At 45.1% G+C, this 19,022-nt stretch overlaps 1 protein-coding gene across 29 annotated transcripts in view; it reads right to left on the bottom strand.

Moving 5' to 3' along the window:
- Positions 1–16,815, bottom strand: part of TCF7L2 (transcription factor 7 like 2) — a 177,561-nt gene extending 160,746 nt beyond the window's left edge. For 9 of the 29 annotated variants that reach the window (XM_068688575.1, XM_068688583.1, XM_068688584.1 and 6 more), the window contains exons 1-3: positions 15,901–16,813; positions 15,512–15,578; positions 15,190–15,314 (exon numbers count right to left, since the gene is read on the bottom strand). In XM_068688575.1, coding sequence (XP_068544676.1) covers positions 15,190–15,314; positions 15,512–15,578; positions 15,901–16,089 — 381 coding nt within the window. In that variant the 5' untranslated portion in view covers positions 16,090–16,813. Of the gene's footprint in view, positions 1–15,189; positions 15,315–15,511; positions 15,579–15,900 lie in introns of all 29 variants that reach the window. The other 20 variants (XM_068688578.1, XM_068688585.1, XM_068688586.1 and 17 more) reach the window with 4 other exon arrangements.
- Between the last annotated feature and the right edge of the window lie 2,207 nt (positions 16,816–19,022).

The following is a 19,022-nucleotide window of genomic DNA, read 5'->3' as shown; positions in this document are numbered from 1 at the left end:
TGCAAGCAAACTGTTACAATCTACATCAGTAAACAAAGTGAGGAAAAGTCATACCAATGCCAATTTCATCATCCACTAGTGCAAAGTGTATGCGCTACTTCCAAAAGTCAAAAAATTATCTTTTAAAAATTACTAACCAAGGAGAGGGAGAAAATTAAGTTTTTCACCCATTAGGTTTCATTTGTTTCAATGAGATCTACACAAGTGAAAAGGCAAAGAACCACTAACTTCACCACCTGCCAGAAAAATGTGCACCTCAGCCATTGAGAAGGTTAATCTACAAAATGTTAGGACAACCACTATTTCCTATCTTAGTGGAACTACACTCTTGGACAGGAGAATGTCACGCTGCCCACCAAAGAGAAAACTATGCATCACCCATGGCCCAAACTGTGAAACCTCATTCGTTGAAGAATTCTTTTTAGCAACCTTCTGGAACAGCCTCAAATCGGTAATACGTGCTTCTTTCCATAATCCTAAATTAATGCTTAACATACAACTGATTGCTTCTCCCTGACCTGGAAGATAACTGACCTTCCCCTGCACACATGCACAGGCACAATTACACTGGTGCATAAGCAAGATGGGGAACTACTCATTCCTGCCTTGATCAAGCAGTTCCATACCTGAGACTTCTGTCATGCTACTCAGCTGAGTAATTACTCGTTGGAAAAGAACAGCAAGTAACTTCTGAACAATTTCACAGGCAATGGCCTTTTTCTCCCCTCCTACATAAACTTAAATACCAAATACCAAACCTATTTGTAGCAGTGAAGATTAGTTCGAACAGGCAAATCACTGAAAGGATACACTTTCAGATCAGTTTATCTAACCGCTAATAATGATTGCTACTTATTATTCTGCTGCACCCCAAATGCACAGAGTACTTAAGATAACAAAGTTTGCATCCTTGCCTGGAGGAACTCCCATAAGCAGGAAAGAAACCAAAGATGAAACTGCAAGAGAAACTGATCACAAGTGACAACCACTTGTGACAGCGGGGATGTGGACCTGGGCTTTCAGCCTGCTTGTACCTCTTCTAGCCCTTACTGGAATCCCCCAAAGGAAGATGACCCACTGCTAGTTATTCACAAAATTACACAAATCTGTAAGTCTGCGTATCAACACAAAAGAAAAGCAGAAGGAGACATGCTACAAATTCCATGATTTGATCCTCTTGACTTTTACAAACGTTCTTACAATCCTAAGAGGGTTACTCTGGTGGCACGAGATAGCAGGTCACCCTAGGAGACTACACACACAGGCAGCTTCAGAGAAAAATAATTCTTAGAGTCACACTGCCCAAATCCCTTGATTTTGCCTCTGCCAAACAGAGCACACCTCGTGCCACTTGCTGACTATCGGGATGCAATTGGGGTTGGTGGCTGTTGGCACCACAAAGCAGCACATTGCCCTGCTACCTCAGCTCCATGCAAACTTTCAGGTTTAGGTGCAACCAATTTGAAGGCAAGTAGTATGCAAGAAGATTATTTCCAACCAGCTTCACATAGCTATACCTTGAGAAGTGACTCCATGAAAGAGGTATGAGGGTGAGGTAGGGAGGAAAGAGGAGTGTAATGTTTATTTCCTTTTAACTTTCCATTTCATATGCATTCAGTGCCATGTCTGAACACGTTCAGACATTTCTTCCCCTCCTCAGTTACCCTTCTTCCAAACACTTGTCCTACAAATTATATCTGGGATCTGAAAATTAAGCTGAATTCTTTCCTTCTCTTTCTTATGCACACAGAGTAATAACGAGACTTTGCAATCCAAATTCTGTACTTGTGTACACCTGTGTTAACCCCATTGTCTTCAAATTATTCCCTTAACAATGGCTGTGGGTTTGTACAGGTGTTGAACAAGCCCCGTAATTGGAATTTAACAAACAATTCCAACAGCAGGGGAAAAAAAAAAGTGAGAATTCAACTCGCTCCTTGTGGCATTAGCTAATATGTTCAAGTAGCAGTAAAAACAAAACCAAATTTAAACGGCATTTAGGCGTGTGCAGATGCTGACAGGCAACTCGTGAGACTTCCAAGAACTGCAGTTTTTCTACTTAGATCCACAAATCAGAGCAGTAGCAGGGACCATAAATGAAAGACTTTTGCTTCTCATTTACACCATCTTCACAGTGTTCTCTGCAGTTGTCTTCCTGCTTCACCAAATATTTTGTTTCCAAAATAAACTTGGTCAGCTCCCCCTTGAGACCACAGATTTAGGCCACAACCCTACAAGCCCAGATGCGCAGACCCAGCTGGGCTAAGAGGGGCGACCCCTTGGAAGGCCAAGGGGGACCAGGGTCCACACCTGCACCACCAGCTCCCAGGAAGGGAAGCACCTCAAAACCCTTACCAACACATCCAGAACCAAGCCCAGAGGTAGGCAGAAGAGCAAGATGGGGCCAGGCAGGGAAGCAGGCCTGAGGAAACACCAAGCAAGAGGATGAGGGCATCGCCTGCTCCACATCTCCGCCTGAACTCAACAATCACTTCTCCAGGCCGAGTGGTGTGTTTCCCAACTACACACATAGCTGGGAAATCAAATGAGAGCTTTCTGCTGTCATCTGAGCTACTGCCTGAGACCATGCCTGAAAACCAGCCCTCTCTCTCCACGAACCAAGCTGCAGCCAGGACATGGGCTGGAGATATACTTAGGGTTTGTTGCTACAGCTAACTTGGTCACAACAGCCTGAAAGGAAGGTTATCCGGCTGGCAAATGAAAGAGATCAGTGACTTTCTAGGGCCAGCAATTACTCCTTAGTGATGCAGAATTACTACAGAGCACTCATTACTGAAGAGATGCCAGTTACTGACAAATTACCAAACTGAGAAATTAATTACCAGCTGAGAAAATAATGCACAAGGGATCGGACTGAAAAAGCCATGTCCAAGAGAGGTCCATAATTTGCAACGCATACATTCTAATCAACAATTAGTCCTGGTACAATTAGTACCACACTGGGTACTCTTTCAGGATGGCAGACATCACAACTGGTCTGCAAGCCATCAATGGCTTAGATGAAATAGCATCATCTCAAAAAAATGGAGACATTGTTCAACCTGACCGTGACATCGTCCAACATACAGACTTGACTCTATGCTCCAGCACTGTACAAGCAATTCAGCATCACTGCCAGGAAAATCCTCATCTCCTCATTCCTCCCTGCGCGTACAAGGAGAGCTCTGGGTGTTCAGAAAATCCTCCCCTATTCCCACACCATGCTCAGGGACAACACAAGTCAGCTAAAGGAGCGCCCGCTCTGAGGAAGCACTTTGTGTACTTTGCTGAATGTAAGCAGGCATTTTTGCAATGCAAACGCAAAAGACGAGCAATTTTTCCACAGCTTTTGCATGCTAGGGGCCAACCCTATGAAAAATAAATCTGATTTTTTTATTTTTGCTTAAATAGAACAGAGATCTGGCCAAATTCACCATCATCTAGTGGAAAATAGTCGGGGGGTGGGGGGTGGAGAGGGAAAGAATGACGTGTGTACAAAAACTGCACATGACCTCAGAGCTACAACTTTCACAGCAAAGAGTATTTATTAGCTTCAACTGCTTCTGTAACCAGTAGCAAGACCTCCTTTTTTCCTCTGGTCCGTTTTCAGGAACCTGTGCAGAAGCTGGCTGATCCCAGGTCTCCATGGGAGAAGATGGGGGACAGGAATTAAACATTCAGCATTCGCTGGGGCCCAGCACAGCACCTAACCAGCTATGCCACAGGCCTTGGGGGCAAGGCAATACAGAGCAACACATGGCAGAACAAAAGACATCAGCCTTAAGGGCTCCTCTCTCCCAGCATTTAGATGTAAGGGTAATGTAGGGCACAAACACAACACTGGCTGAGCGATTAAGCAGAATAGCCAAGGTGACTACCTCCCAGACTTCACAAAGGAGATCCTACATTATTTGGGGGACAATAAATAAAAGGCAATCACTCAGCCTAAACAGCTTGGCAAATAGACATCAAAATGACCAACTTTGCACTCAGGACAATTATTGAAAAAATAATCAAAGTGCTTAATATTTTCTGTTCTTTAGAAGTAAAGTCTTGCAGGAAATTTAGCAGTCACATTTTCTTCCTCCAGTGAGGACATCCATGCTGCTAACTTGTTAATGCACTCCCATTTTTCTCTGACCAAGAGGAGCCCACGTCAAGGCCTCCAGACACTTCTGCAATGCACACAGCAATGACTGTGATTTTTACAGTTTTACTTGGCTTGTTCACAAGACCCAGTCTCATGTAATCCATGGGCCTGATCCTTCTCCTAATAAGAGCAATGGCAAAACTCCAGCTGATTCAGTCGTTCTGGACAGACCTTGCAGTGGCAAGAGGATAAACTTTAAGGGTCCGAGCCTTATTCATCTACTGTTCTTGCTTCCACAAGTAATCCTATTAAAATAAAGGGGACCACTCCTGAGAGTCAAAGATGCAAGAAACAGACTAAGAAATATTCGGGGTTCCCCCTCCACCACAGCACAAGCATGATTCTAAAAGCATCATCTTATTTCTATACATCAAATTAGAGCACTAATCAAAAATAAATTTAAAAAAGAAAAAAGTCTGAAAGTGTCATTCGAGGCAAGCAGAAAAACCACAAGTCCTTGTTCTTTTAAAACAAGGGCAATCTAACGATGAGTAGCTGAAAATGTGGCCACACACACACACTCCTTCATATACACATACATACACAGAGGCAGTTCATCAGAAGTGAATCACAGAGAGAAAGATGAATTTGAACCCTTTATCCCCTGTCCTTTATAAAGGCTGCCACTCAGTAAACGGAGATTGCTCTAATTACTGTGACAATTCTGCACCCCGTTCAAACAACTTTTGTGTTCTGGACAGGTTTCTCCGCGAGTTTGAAATTCTTGGCCTGAGAACCACTCTTGTCTAAAAGAGGTTTCTCGTTGCAAGCACAGAATGCAACACTAACAAGTTGTCCCTCTTTTCAGCTCTTTTCATTCTCCTCTTTTCCAATTGCCTGATTCAGAGCTTAATGGAAACTTGTCAAGGCTTTTCTTCCCACAAACCCTGTAGAGCCCCAAGGCAATCTGTGCACAGAGTAACCACAGGAATCTCATATTGTCAATTAAAATTGAATAGACACCTGATAACTTGAGTATACGTTCACAAATAATATACATCACATGCATATACACAGATGTGCACATGCAACCCGCCAGATAACCACGCTTTGGACACAGCAGCAGCTCTGCGACATTCCCAGTCCCCTTTACAACCACCCAGCTCCTAATTTTCAGTTTTTAATTTCATAAACATGAAATGACATGAAAGCACTTTCACATATTGTAGTTGAGCAACAGATTTCAATGGAAAATAAACTTACTACGTATACCAGGCATTCGGCCTTTAACAACCCTGGGGATTGTAAAAGTATTTAGCTGCTATCCAGACAAAATAAGCTCTATGGATATTCTTTACATAGCGGTTTTGTGAGCAGTACAGAAGTTCGGTTTGTGACTAGCTCCTGTAAAGACTTTTTTTTTTTTTTGAAATGAACACATACACGTTTTAATCTACATTTTATGATGTAGTTTAAGAACTAAGAAAAAGCCCGTAGGGGAATATAACAGGGATCAGAAGTAAACTAAGGCATTCAGTTAAAAATAATAATAATAAAAATCTCAAAAACTTGACTTCCAGACAGAGAACTATAATCTGTAACTCCTTTCAAAGGGAGAAGATCTCCTTGCCAATGTCTCAGTGAAAACAAAGGTAGAAACAATGACTGCTGTTTTATTCTTCTGATACATGCATTCAAGGTCATACCTTCCCTTGGATTCTTTAATATTGCCAAACATTTATAATAGCGTAATTTCTATAGCAGTCTGTTGAGCCTGGGCACAGACCAGTACAGCGACTATATGCCATGTTCCAGACCTCGCCTATGTCAGAATAGCGGCCCTGGTTTTATAAATCTCTTAAATCTAATTAAGCCAATGCAAACCTCTTACTGTGTATGCTCCCAAACCAGTTCACTGGTTTAACCAAGTTAAAATTATTCAGGCTAGGGTTTAAAGTAGTTCCAAGAGAACCTTTATTAAATATTTGCATCAGTTAAAAACAGAAATCAATGCAGTGACTTGTCTCTAGAATAGAAAAGCCTATAACCTCTTGACTCTTCCAGGTAATTATTTAAGGAGTCACTGACTCCTGCAGAGGACTTTGGAGTCCCCACCTTTTCTTGGGCTACTTTTCCTTTTCCTAAAATAGGAGGGGTTGTTACCACTGTATTAACATCTAAGAATCTCTCATATTTCCCAGAAAGTCCCATTTGCAGTAATTTCAGTTCAGTATTTTCTAAATATTCCTTCCCACACTTTTTGGGGGGAAGTGTTTTTGTTTTGGTTTGGTTTGGTTGGTTTTGGGTGTCTCAGCTGCAGCACCACCACTAGTGAATTAAAAAGCCAAGCCAGATTTTGTTGTATCCAGCACCTTTCACACCACAGATATCTGGAGAGCCCTACAAACTGTGAGATAGATACTGCTCGCGCACAATTATATATTCATGCTTGGTAGCCGCTAAGCATGCCATCGTACTTCCCACGGAGCCTAGGGCATTAAAACCTGTTCTGCTGAGAGGGGAAAACAGTTAGTCAGGACTAACTGTGTCAGGAGGACTAACAAAATGGTTATGGGACCTGCAGCATCAAAGGGTCCCTCCTGAATTCAGCTTCGCTTCCTGGCTGGATACCTGCTGGCCTCCAGGACCCAGACACCTGACCACAGCCAGAAGCTGGCCCCACATCTTCTCCCTCCTCATACTTCCTTCAGCAAGAGCATTTCAAACACAAAGACATTCTCTGCTCACCAAAGCCTACTCGTCTCCTACAATTCCTATCATTTCACTGTCATCGTTTTCCCTTTGCTGAAACCAGCAGCATATGAGTCAGAGAACAATCATTAACTTTTACAACTTCCATACAAATCCACCTACTCATATTAGAAAAGCAGTATTGACATGCAACACAGCCTCAGACCAAATCCTGATCCTGCCAGGATGCTGCGCGCTGCTGTGGGAAAGTCAGATACTGCAGAAGCAGGAGCTCATTTAAGAAAGTACCATCGGAAACAACTTTTTTTTTTTTTCTCCTCTTCATGAGCGAAGGACGCTGCAGAAGAAGCAATATATCAATGTGACGTTTAGTTTAGTTCGGCTTTTTCAATACCTTTATCCACTTTTGAAGAAATTGGCCATTGGTTCAAGACACACGGGGCCTGATCCAAAGCCCTTCGTTATTAATAGAAGTCTTTTTTCCACTGACTTCAATGGACCTTGGACCAAGCCCAAGGAAGACAAGATTTCACAGCAGTTAGAGTGACACACATTCTCCGGATTCAAAAAAAAACAATACACAGCATTTACGATGTTAATCTGTATAGCGTAGTTTTGTTTGTGGGTATTTTTTTTCCTCCTTTTTGAAATAGGCTCTAGGCTGTCAGATTAACACACCCAGAAAGTCTCTCTCTGAAGTTGGAAGGAATTATAGGCAGATACAGAACACCACAGTCAGACGTCGAATATTCCCAGTATTCCCCCCTACTAGAATATAAAGCATCCTCTACCACAACGTATCTCACAAGCTGCTGCACCCACCCTTTAAAGTGTCCCATCATCACACACTCCTCCAGGAACAGCTACAATATTACTCGTAATGAATTAATTTGTATTAATATGGCCATCACGTGCACTTCCATATGAAACCCATTGTCCTGGAGCATTAAAAAAAAAACTCACTAAGTGAAGTAACGCGGTGCCCCTATATTTAGTTTAAAGAAATTTAAAATAAATACATTAAAACAAAATTGCTAATATCTTTAGTACATCATAATTGGCGCAGCAAGCAGAAACCCAGTTATCTTCTCAGTAAGTATTTATAGCAGCACCCTTCCCCATTCATTCCACATTTTCTTAGAGAATCTGCTGTACCCTACATCTGCAATTCATTGACTTTACAATTTACCACATGTTGAGATGGAGAGGTCTCAGCTCCATTTGAATCACTGCACAAATATGCAAGTGATTTATCGTTTTAAAACTGAAGACTGCAGAAGAACGACTCCACTTTTCCTGAACATTACTCCTTCTGGCAGACCATGAACAATTACAGTTCGTACTAATTAAGCTCTGTAAATGTGCTGTGCCCTGCTAATGCCTACCAGGCCTCAAATTTAGTTTCATGAAGCCAAACTTCAGCCAGCAACTTAACTCATTCGGCACTGCCCAGTTGCCTGCGTGTGACCCCACAAGAGCACGGGTCGAGGCTTTCGCCTGTCGAAAACAAAGGGGGGAGCCTGGGCAGGTTTTGGCAGAAGGAATTGGGCCAGAGGGAGGGGGTGGGAAGCATGGTGGGACAACGGGGACATCGCTGCTGATAACCTGCTATGAAGGGCCAACACCGCCCCAGCCCTGCACGCCGGTGGTAAGGGATTCAGATCTGTCCCCAGGGGCCAATAACTCACAGCATTCCATTGATTAGGAAAATGCATAAAACCTTCAACAAAACTGTACAGTTACTTGTGGAAGGGCCACATTGACAGCCCCCTCATTTTATTTTATTTTGTATTTTTTTTTCCAGTCAGGTTTTACACGACCAGCAGAAGAAAAAACATATGGGTGAAGGAGCCACACACGTAACCCTGCGTTTTTCTTCAATCAGCATCCGAGCGCGGCCGTAACCTACAGGGAAACCGAAATAAACTGCTGAAGAAATTAAAGCTCGGAGTACTACCTAGGCACATTTGAGTAATCACATTACCGTGTTAACACGCACACGCACGGCACAGACAAGACAGCAGCACGTCAGCCCCAGCCGTCCACTCGAGGGAAGCACGTTCAGCGGGGAGCGCGCTGCCTCGCTCCCTGGGCCCCTCGCTTCCCTCACGCCGAGGAGCCAGCCCCCAGGCCCCAAGCTTCGCTTCCCCTCCAACCACTCAAACAACGTTGTTCCCTCCGCCCCAAGTTTCTGGGATTTCTCCTGGCGCTCCCTCCCATGTTCTTCCTTTGTCCTCCGAGCACTCCCCGGCGGCCTCTAGCTTCGCTGCTCCCCCCCGGCGCCCCCTCGCAGACCCCGCACGCCCCAGGCGTTGCCCTCCAGCAGGGCACCAGGCTGCTCCCCAGGGCTGTCCCCCGTGTCAATCCATCGTTGTGTGCCCTCCCCTCGTGTGGGCAGTGTAAGGTCCCTGTTTTACACATGCACAAACAAAACCCACCAAGCAACTGCCTGCATTCCCGAGCATCCACCTTTCACGTTAAACCTGATGGCTCCCCCCCCCCCCGGCCCCAACCCTGCGTGGCTCAGTGGGATGTAAGAAAATCACAGGACACTTCCAGGTGTCACCCTTCTTTAAAGGCTTCTATTTCCTAGATACTGACACAAGCACAATTCTGCTAAGACCTCGGCAAGGGACAGGGCTGCGCTCGCTTCTCCAGGCTGAGCCAGCCCCTCCGGCACCGCAAGCGTTAATTATAAACTTCGGAGCCCACGTAAAAAGCACAAACATAAAGCAGCACTTGGGAGGAGGAGCACGAATAATTCTGTGCTTTTGGGTGGGGAGAGACAGGATTTCCATCTCTCCCCCCCCCCAGCACCACACTCCATCTCTCATTGCTTATAATTAGTGAAAGAAATTTGACCCACTGCCAGTGTCTGTGGACCTTGGATATTATAAGGCCAGCGTGGCGTCAAATATCTTAACATTCATAAGTGTTATAGGCTGTAAATAAACCCCGTGGATTTATGACCCTGCGGTGCTTGCCAGCAAACGACTGTGGCACATTTCTTTCAGCAGACCTGTCGAGGTGCAAGTTTGCCTTTGGTTGTAAAATTAACCATTTCCTTCACAAATGCGCCCAATTAGAAGTCAAAGTTGAAGGCTTAGGTACATATTTGCGAGGCGGCAGCCAGAGGAGGTGCGGGGGAGCAGGGCTTAAAACTTCTCCCCAAACCTCCCAAGCGCCCCAAGCACAAGTTCCCACAGAAGCTCCGGTGTGGGAGCAGGGATCTGATTTCACCCAAACCCCTGGAAAAGAGGAAAAAAGAAAGAAAAAGAAAAAAAAAGAAAAAAAAAGCCACCTCTTTTCCATTTACCCCTGGCTATTGCAAGCTCTCCTTTTTGGCTGCCCTGGAGGGGGGAGCAGGCTCTCTCCCCAGCCTTGCCTGGAGCAGGATCCGCTCCCTTCCCCCAGTATAATGTCATCGACTTCCTGTGCAGGAGAGCATTTGCTAAATCCAGGTTGTCTCATGCTTAACTGCCAATAATCCAACTTCCACATAACTCCCAGACAGCTGGGGAAAGGTCCTCAGAGTTTTTAGTCATGGTACAGAAACACACGTCCACACAAAAAATCTGCAGCTGTCCTTTTTCTCTGCACCACTTTTTTTTTTTTTTTTATCTGATTTTGGGGCCCAGTCTTTAAAGTCTGACAAATTTAAAACATTTTTACCTACATTCTGGTTTACAAGCTCCAATGAAAGCTGTGACATATCCCCCCTCCCTGCCTTCAACTGACGAATCAGCACATATTTGCTTGGACAAAAAACTAAGAGGAAGGAGGAAGAAAAAAAAAAAAAAAAAAAAACACTCAACATCATCAATCCATGTATGAATGCATTAAAAAAACCTGGAAAGGCATCTACTGTATTTTTTTTTCTCCAGTATAGATCAGCCACTGGTGCAGCTATTAAAATTGTTCGATTTCCAAAGCAAATATTATTTTTAATGAAGTGCAGTCCTGCAATTATCCTGTACACTCCAGTAACAGTGCTGCATTATATTGTTTTGCAAGGTCCTAGAAACATGAAACTTTTCTCTAACTAATTTTCATAGCCCCCTAAAGAGAAGCTGATTGACTCAGCAATGCAGTGTTTGCACCGGAATGAAGCCTTATCAGAGAAGAAAAACAGAAGAGGAAGAAAAAAAAAAAAAGAGAGAGAGAATTAAAAGTAAATCAGATTCTTTACTGAAAATAAGTTAACAGACCCAGTCTGTTTGCCATTGTATACCAGCTATGCTAATGCTATAGCAGAGTGATTCAGCAATCTACCTAATTAAGCATGAGGAAAGTTTCTTTATGCAGGTTCCATTTGATTTACGCCACAGGATCATCAGTTCTTATTTAATAGCTTGTCTTTGCACAAGTCCAGAAACTTTATTAAAAGCATGCCTATTCAATTTTTTTTTTTAGGAAAAAAAAAAGCGAATAACTCAGTCTCCATTGAATAGCTACGTATCATAAAGTACTAAAGTGCTGACATATTAAGTTGTACCTACATTATTAAACTAGTTGGTGGATGTTAATACCATAATCCATACTGCAGACATTAAACCTCAACCCTAAAGATTAGTAAAGAATTAATATTGTCACATCGAGACCAAAATCTTAACATGCCAGCCATAAATATTTCTGAAGGAGATGAAAAACAATTAGCATAAATACCAAAGAAGGGCAAGAACACCTGTTCTTTTTCAGCGCGATAAGCATTTTATTGTTCTCTATTTAAAATGTAATGACCTGTGTAATTACAGTAATATTACATTGTATTGCAAGGGCTTGGAATGTCACACTTTGAAAAGTGTTGTCAAAACAATTGGAGGGAGGAAAAAAAAGGACCACCATTAACCCTTCACACTCCTGGGTCTACAGCTTTTGTATTAGCAAGGATTATGTTGTTTCATTCAGCAGATAAAGGAAAACATCCATTTTTCAAGCCAGTTAAAGAAAAAAGTTTCTTCCTGAACCTACAAATCCGAGCGAGGGGGCTGCTCTCCCCTACAGCTATTCCAAACTCACAAACTTCAGGAGCAAATGCAAGCTTATTCCTACAGTCTCACTTAGCAAGCAACAATTTAGGGGAAAGGAAGATGCAACAGCACTAGCAAAACTAAGGTATCTGCCAGCAGGGTTTTCTCAAGTCACAACACATCTATTTGCTCACCAAAATGCGTTAACCAAGCTCTAAAATTAGGATAAAAATTGAACACACCACTTCTTCATTTCCAACTCTGAAATGAAAACAGTTTCCTTTATTATCCCTAGCAGGGATACTCCAGTCCCTCTGCAAGCATGGGTATGAAATTGGCATCTCAGATGCACTGCTTCATTACTGCGTGGCCAGACCTCCACATACACATCTAGCCTTAAAAGCAATCCACAATATTCCGTCAAAAGCCAGAGTAACACACACAAAAAAATCCTTATCTTCTAAAAATAAAATTATTCCTATTAAGCTTTATCGAGAGTTTTCAGCAAGTAAAACATTATTATTGAGATAATATATTATTCATCATAAGCAGATTTCACGATATTTCATACATTCTTGTGGCAGTAATGCAGAAATTGCTGTCCCCGTGTTTGCTCTTGAACAGACAATTACAGGTACATTAAGAAACAACGACAACAAAAAAGCAATAATCCTACTACACCCCCCAAATAAAAACCATACCCCAAAAATCCATGAAAAGAACCACACCCACAAACCTTTTAGGTTTTCTACAACAGCAAAAGGAAAGGAAAAGCAGTTTTGCTACATATCTGCATCACCTCTTTATCTTACATGCTCTACAACTCGACAGATATGGCTTCTGAAAAAACGACATAAATAAAAATAAAATTCAAAATTATGCAGAATTATCTCTACCTTTTCAATATGTATTTAAAAAAACAGGACAGAGAACGATCTAGTTTGTCTGGAAATTAAAACTGGCACAGCACAGAACCAGAATCCACCTAAAAACAGTGTGACAGACAACTGCTATCCCGCTTAATCTTCATAACATTCTGCTCTCAGGCCTAAATAAATAACTTTAATTTTTCTAGGCTACAATTAAGTTGTCGGCAAACAAATAAGCACAGAGAATGTGAAAGAATAAGGTTAAGAAGATGAGAGAAGGTTGCTGGAGCCTGGATGTGGAAATAAGAAAATTGCCTATTGAGTGTGGAAATATCCTTTCAGAACCCATCTGATAACAGAAGAAGGCCACCTGCTATACCAACAATAAACCAACGTGTCATCTTTTGTACAGTACCTTTAATTCACACAAACACGACATTCCTATGGAGGCCTTTTTAACTGTGGGGGAGCAAGGGGAGGAAGAATATTTCCAGGCAAGCTAACTGCTGAAGGATCCTGTCTTTACATGCTAAGGGAAAAAGGATCTAATAAAGGTAATGAGCAAAAAGAAAGGGGAAAAAATCAAAAACTATAGCTGTTGTAAGAAAAATGCTTAAAGAAAAAGAAGCCGAGGTGTTCTTCCTATTAACCTACACTTGGAAGAGGGGGATGCATTTCAGGCAAAAAAAAAAAAAGAGAGGGGGAAAAAAAAAAAAAAGAAAGGAAGCCAAAGCTCACAATTTGTAACAAAGTAATTTGTGACAAAGATTGCTTTGCCATCTGGATCCTAGTGCTTTGAGATTTTGGAGTTTATCACTATCATCCATAATACATAGGGGTGACCGGATTCAAAAGGAAAAATATAATGCACCCAGCCCCTGGATTCCCCTCTCCATCATTACAATTGCAAACTGCAGTTACCCCTGTGCTACTGTCCCAGAAATCACCTCCTTGCCAGAGGAGCCTCGCAGGCTACCCAAACGAAGCCCTGCCACATGCCGAACTCAGGCAAAGTCAGAAAATCTCCCTTACATCTCTGTCACTCCGCATTCACCGAGCTGCTCTGCTGACGTTTGGCTAAGTGGAAACAAGGCTGACCCGATGTTTAATATTTTAATGCTTTAAAACACTTGTAGATCTGATACACTGGAGTTGTCCAAGCCCTCAGTCATTAGCGTGGCTTCAACATCCCCCGAACAGTAGATCTATTATTGTAAATCGCTATCTCGTGTTACCACAAGGCAAAAAAAAAAAAAAGTGTATAAACACACATGGGGAAGGTGGGGACACTTCGGATTTAGAAACCCCCAGAAGAAGCAAACCAGCGAGCCTAAGCCCACCGACAGGAGTGAGCAGCGATTTGTAGTCCCACTGGATTTAACAGTTTCAGCTAAGAAAACAGGGAGGACAAAATAACGAAAAGAAAACTCTTTAGAAAGGGAAGGCTCCACGCGAGGAACCTGCTGTCAGAGCAGAGCACACAGCTGATGGCACCAGGCTGGGCAGAGTGGAAAAACAGCTGGGACTACAACCCCAGCAGCACACCCCAAAGTTTACCAAGACCCTGGGGTCTTGGGGCTGGCAGTGGCTCTCCCTCTGCTCCCCCCACACACAGGCACACGGCCCTGGCTTAGAAACTAATTAAACCCAAGGAAACACCACGGAAAAAAAAAAGAAAGAAAACAACGAAGAAAAGACGCTTTCAGCACAGTTTCTGCCAGCGTGCTGGCAGAAAGCAATTCTGATCGACTCTTTGGGTTTTTTTTTTTGGGGGGGGACCCTGCCGGCTCCTGGCCCAAGCGGTTCCCCCCCGGGCCGCAGCCCCGCGCCCCCCGGCCCGAGCCCCCCCAGAGCCGGGGCAGCCCCGGGCCGCTCCCCGCGGCCGCCGCCGGGCTCCCGGCCCCCGGAGCCCCCTCGGGCCGGGCCGGGATGGGAAGGGAAGGGGAAGGGAGCCGGGAGCTCCCCGCACAGGCCGGCCGAGGGCAGGAGAGGGTTAAGGGGGAGGAAAGGGGAGGGGGGAGCCGGAGCCGGCCCGGCCGCCGCGGAGGAGGGCAGGAGGCGGCGGGGAGCTCGCGGGGAGCCCGGCCGGGGGGAGCGGCCCTCGGGGGTCCCCCCCCTGCGGAGGGGAGGGGGCGGCGGGGGGGGGGCGTCATCATCATCATCAAAAAAAAAAAAAAAAGCAACTTTTTTTTTTTTGTAGTTTACTTTTGAGGCCGGATTGGGCTTTGCTTTTTGTTGCCTTTTTTTTTTTTACTATTATTATTATTCGCCCCCTCGCCCCCCCCACCCCCCCCTCCACCTCGCACGGCAGGGGGAGGTGACGAGGAGCTCCAGCAAAGTGCCCGCAAAACTGAAAGTAACAAAAAAAAAAAAAAAAAGGAATAATAATTAAAAAAAAAAAAAAGAAAAAAGAAACATGGCGAAGTGTAAACAACCCCCTCCCGCCGAGTTCGCAAAGTTTGCGGAGCGGGATGGGGGGGCTGTGGGGCACCGGGGGGGGGAGTGGAGATTGGGGGGGGGGACACCGAAAAGGAAAAAGGCAACTCACCGTTCTGGCCGTCGGAGAGAGCGAGCCGTTGGGCAGATACGGGCTGCTGAGGTCGGGGATCATTATAAAGGGATAACCCGGGTATGGTGGGCCCTTAAACAACCCTCCATCTTGCCTCTTCGCAGCTAACATGGCGGGGGAGACACGAGCGGGGAAGGAAGGGGGCGACAAGGGGGGGAAAAAAATAAAGGGGAAGGTGGGGGGGGGAGAGGAAAAACTTTTTTTAGCGGGTGTCCCAAAAAGAAGAGCCCGGCGCGGCGGGCGCCGGGCCGGGCCGGGTTGGGTCGGGGGGAGCGGGGCGCTGCGGGCCCGCCGTACTCACCTTCCTCCAAACTTTCTCGGGATTTATCTCTGAAAGTTTCCGAGCGAGGTGGGGGCCGCCGCTCCGCCTGGGAGCGGGCCGGGGTCGGCAGCGGGGAGATTGGGTTGGGAGGGGGGGGGATGGATTTGTTGTTTGTTTTTTTTTCATTTTGGGGTGATTTGTTTTTTTGATTATTTTTTTTTTTTTTTCAAGGGGGGGTAGGATGAAAGGGAAAGGTTCGGGGAGAAGGTGGGAAGGGGAAGGAGAGCGGGGGAAGAGAGAACAAAACAGAAGGCATCGTTACAAGTTGGTGCCGCGGAGGAAAGTTGGGCGCCGCCGGCAGCGGGACCCGGCGCCCCCGGCCCCGCAGCGCGGCCCCCGCCCGGCCCCGCGGGGGGCTTCCCCCGTACCTCCGAGTCCGAGGAGCTGTTTTGATTCGTTTCTGATTCATTGACGAGAGACGACTTGACATCAGCTAAATCCCTCTCCGCCGAGGAGTTCTCGGAGATCTTCTCCTCCTGCTCCCCTTCGTCTTTGAAAGAGATCAGTTCATCGTTGGCGCCCAGGTCGTCCCCTCCACCGCCGTTCAGCTGCGGCATTTTCCTCCTGGCTCACCCCACCAGCAGCAATTTTGCAAAAAGGGGAAGGGGGGTGATACAAAAAGAAAAAAAAAAAAAAAAAAAAGAGGGGGGAACGGGGAGGGGGGGAAGGAGGAAAAAAAAAAAAAAGACCAGGGGAGGGGGGGGAAAGTTTGCACCAAAAAAAAAAAAAAAAAAAGAAGAGTCCAAGGTGAAAGTTTTTTTTTTCTCCCCTTCTCTTTCCTCCTGGGGAGGGGAAAAGAGGGAGGAGGAGGGGAGGGAAACGTCTCTTCTTTGCTCCTTTTGCACCAGTGACTTTAGGCTTCTTCCTTTCCTTCTTGTGGATTTTCTCTTTCTTTCTTCCAGGGAGCTGGTCGGCGTGCACGGCGCGCACACGCACTCACACCCGCGCACGCACTCGCGAAAAATTAACAGTAATAAACCACGGAGCCGGGGGGAGGGGGGTCGAGGGGGGGGGGGGGAAGGGAGGGATAAAAAAAAAATAATAATAATAATAATAATGCAACAAACAAACCAAAGAAGTCAGCTGTAACGGGGGGGCAGCCGCCGCGGATATGGGGAGCCCGTGCCGCTCGGGTTTGAGTGAGTTGAAGTTGGACTGAGAGCTTTTCAGTTCAAAGGCGGCGCTGATTGACAGCTAGAAAAAGGGGGATCGAAATCCGGAGGAACGGAGAAGTCTGGGATCCGGGATTATTGACAGGGAGCGAGAAACACACCAGGCACTTAATGAGATGCAGGAGGGGGCGGGGGCTCCCCGGTGACGTCTGCATAAATAAACAGGGTTGGGGAGGAGGAGGAGGAGGAGAGGAGGAAGGAGGGGGGGGAAGTGGCGAAGTAACAATGAGCCTTTGGGGCAGGCAGCGGGAGGGCCAGGGCACCAAGCAAGGGGAGGGGGCAAAAAAAAAAAAAAAAAAAAGGAAATTTGATGTTAAATTAAAAAAAAAAATGCACTCTGCTCCAGAGCTTGGGGGGGGGGGCGAGGGGGGAGCAGCCAAACGGGTGCCCCTGCCCGCGGAGGCACGAACTTTTCCGAGCTGAACGCGAGGAAGCGGAGCATCGCCGCGGGTCCCCGTCCTCCCGGAGCACGGCTTTGGGCACGTGTGGCCGTGGGGCGCTGGGGGGTTTTTTAGAACCGTTAACACATTTTTTCTTGCCACTCGTTGGAGCTAAGAAACTCCAATCGTAATAAACACGATAATATAGTAAAAGCCTGCTTTTATTTATTTTTTTTTATAATATATTTTTTTTTTAAGCAGCACTTGCTCCTTGCGTTCATCACGGTTCCAACACGCAGGATTAAAACGTGCGAGATCACTCGCCGAAGATCAGATATTTCCAAATTGCAGCGAGGCACACTATTCTTTTTTTTTTTTTTTCGGTGAAAAAAAAAAAAAGAAAAAAAAAAAAAGAGGAGGAGGAAAAGGAATGTGACTGCTAAGAAGTTAATTAGCATGGCAGGCCGGAGAATCAAGGACTCGCGGACTTCAGAAGCGGAAAGTTGTGGTGGTGGTGGCGTAAACAGCACCCCGGGGAAAGCGAAGCGAAGCGAAAGCGGCGCGGGGCGGGGAGCGGGGCCGGGGGTGCGGGGGGCGGCATCTGCTCCGGCGCGGAGGGGAAGGGGGAGACAAATTGAGCTCCTAGCAGGGACAAATTGTAACAATGGGCGAGTCAATTGGGAAGTTGGAGGCGGGCGAGGGACGGAGCGGGGGGAGCAGGAGCGTAATTTCGGTGGGAATTGGTGAATCGCCTCGTGGAGCCGGTGCTGGAGAGCGAGGGACGGGCTGTGCTAAATAATCCAAACATTCCTCGGGAAATCTAACCTGCTGCTCGTAGCAAGGGCCGTTCAGCACATAGGGTTTCCAAAACAAAGCCAATTTGTCATGCAATATTTAGAGAGTTTTGGGGGTTTCGACTAAACTGTCTTCTCTAAAAAGAATAATAAAAATAATAGTACAGAGATCGACAAGGCTAACACGGATTCTCAGACATTAAAAAGTTCACATGGAAATTTGCATACTAAAGGGAAAGATGCAGACAAAATAGAAATAAAAAAATCACTGCAACTTACAACTTTAATATTAATCAGTAAAGCAGAAGTAGAGTGAAAGGAAGCATGAAAAGAAGTAAAACAAATGTGTACATTTAATCAGACAGGATTGCATAGGACACAAAGAACGGGGCTAATTAGTCTCAGCAGGTAGGGACTAACCTTCAGACTTCATAAATAAATAAGTCTGTGAACAATGTCTAAGTGGGAATATGGAGACAGAAAAGGGATTATTTCAAGACACCAAGTAAAAACATGAAGAATGAAATACTTTACTGTTAAGTCAACATTCAAATGGATCGAACAGTTTCTTTTTCCACTGGTCCTTTGACTAACTTGCTTTTTACTTTCAGAGATTTTGCTAAATAACTGTCTGTGGGCATGCGCATTTCCTATTGCCCCAGATTACTGCCTCTCCTAACTAGTGGCTTGCAGAATGACACCTTAACAAATATTCTTCATTTTTGTTTTCCTTTTCATTTTTAAAATGCCTTTATATCCCAGAACAATATGAGATTGGAAATACAAATGTGGCAGACTCCTATTTACTTTGCAGGGCCATGTGTTACAATTTGATCCAAATGAACAAAAACAGTTGCACAGTTTTGTTTTGTTTCAAAGATCTTTTTACAATCTGCCATGGGATTCTTTTTTTTTTTTCTTTTTTTTTTTTTTTTCTAAACTAGCACACTTCTGCTTCAGTCCCAGCGTGACTGCTAACTCCTTACTGAGCATCATCAAAAGTTGCTGTTGAAGACAGGCCCAGTCCTTGCCCAAAGCTGCTTGCAGAAGAAGGGCCTGATTCTGTAGAGCCTCACACCTGGGTGTAGCATTACCGACAGGCTATTTCTGAGGGTGTTGATACCACTGCACGACTCACACAATA

Source organism: Anas acuta, chromosome 7 (genome assembly GCF_963932015.1).
Source record: "Anas acuta chromosome 7, bAnaAcu1.1, whole genome shotgun sequence".
Classification (NCBI taxonomy): domain Eukaryota; kingdom Metazoa; phylum Chordata; class Aves; order Anseriformes; family Anatidae; genus Anas; species Anas acuta.
This window is presented reverse-complemented; position numbering and strand designations above follow the sequence as displayed.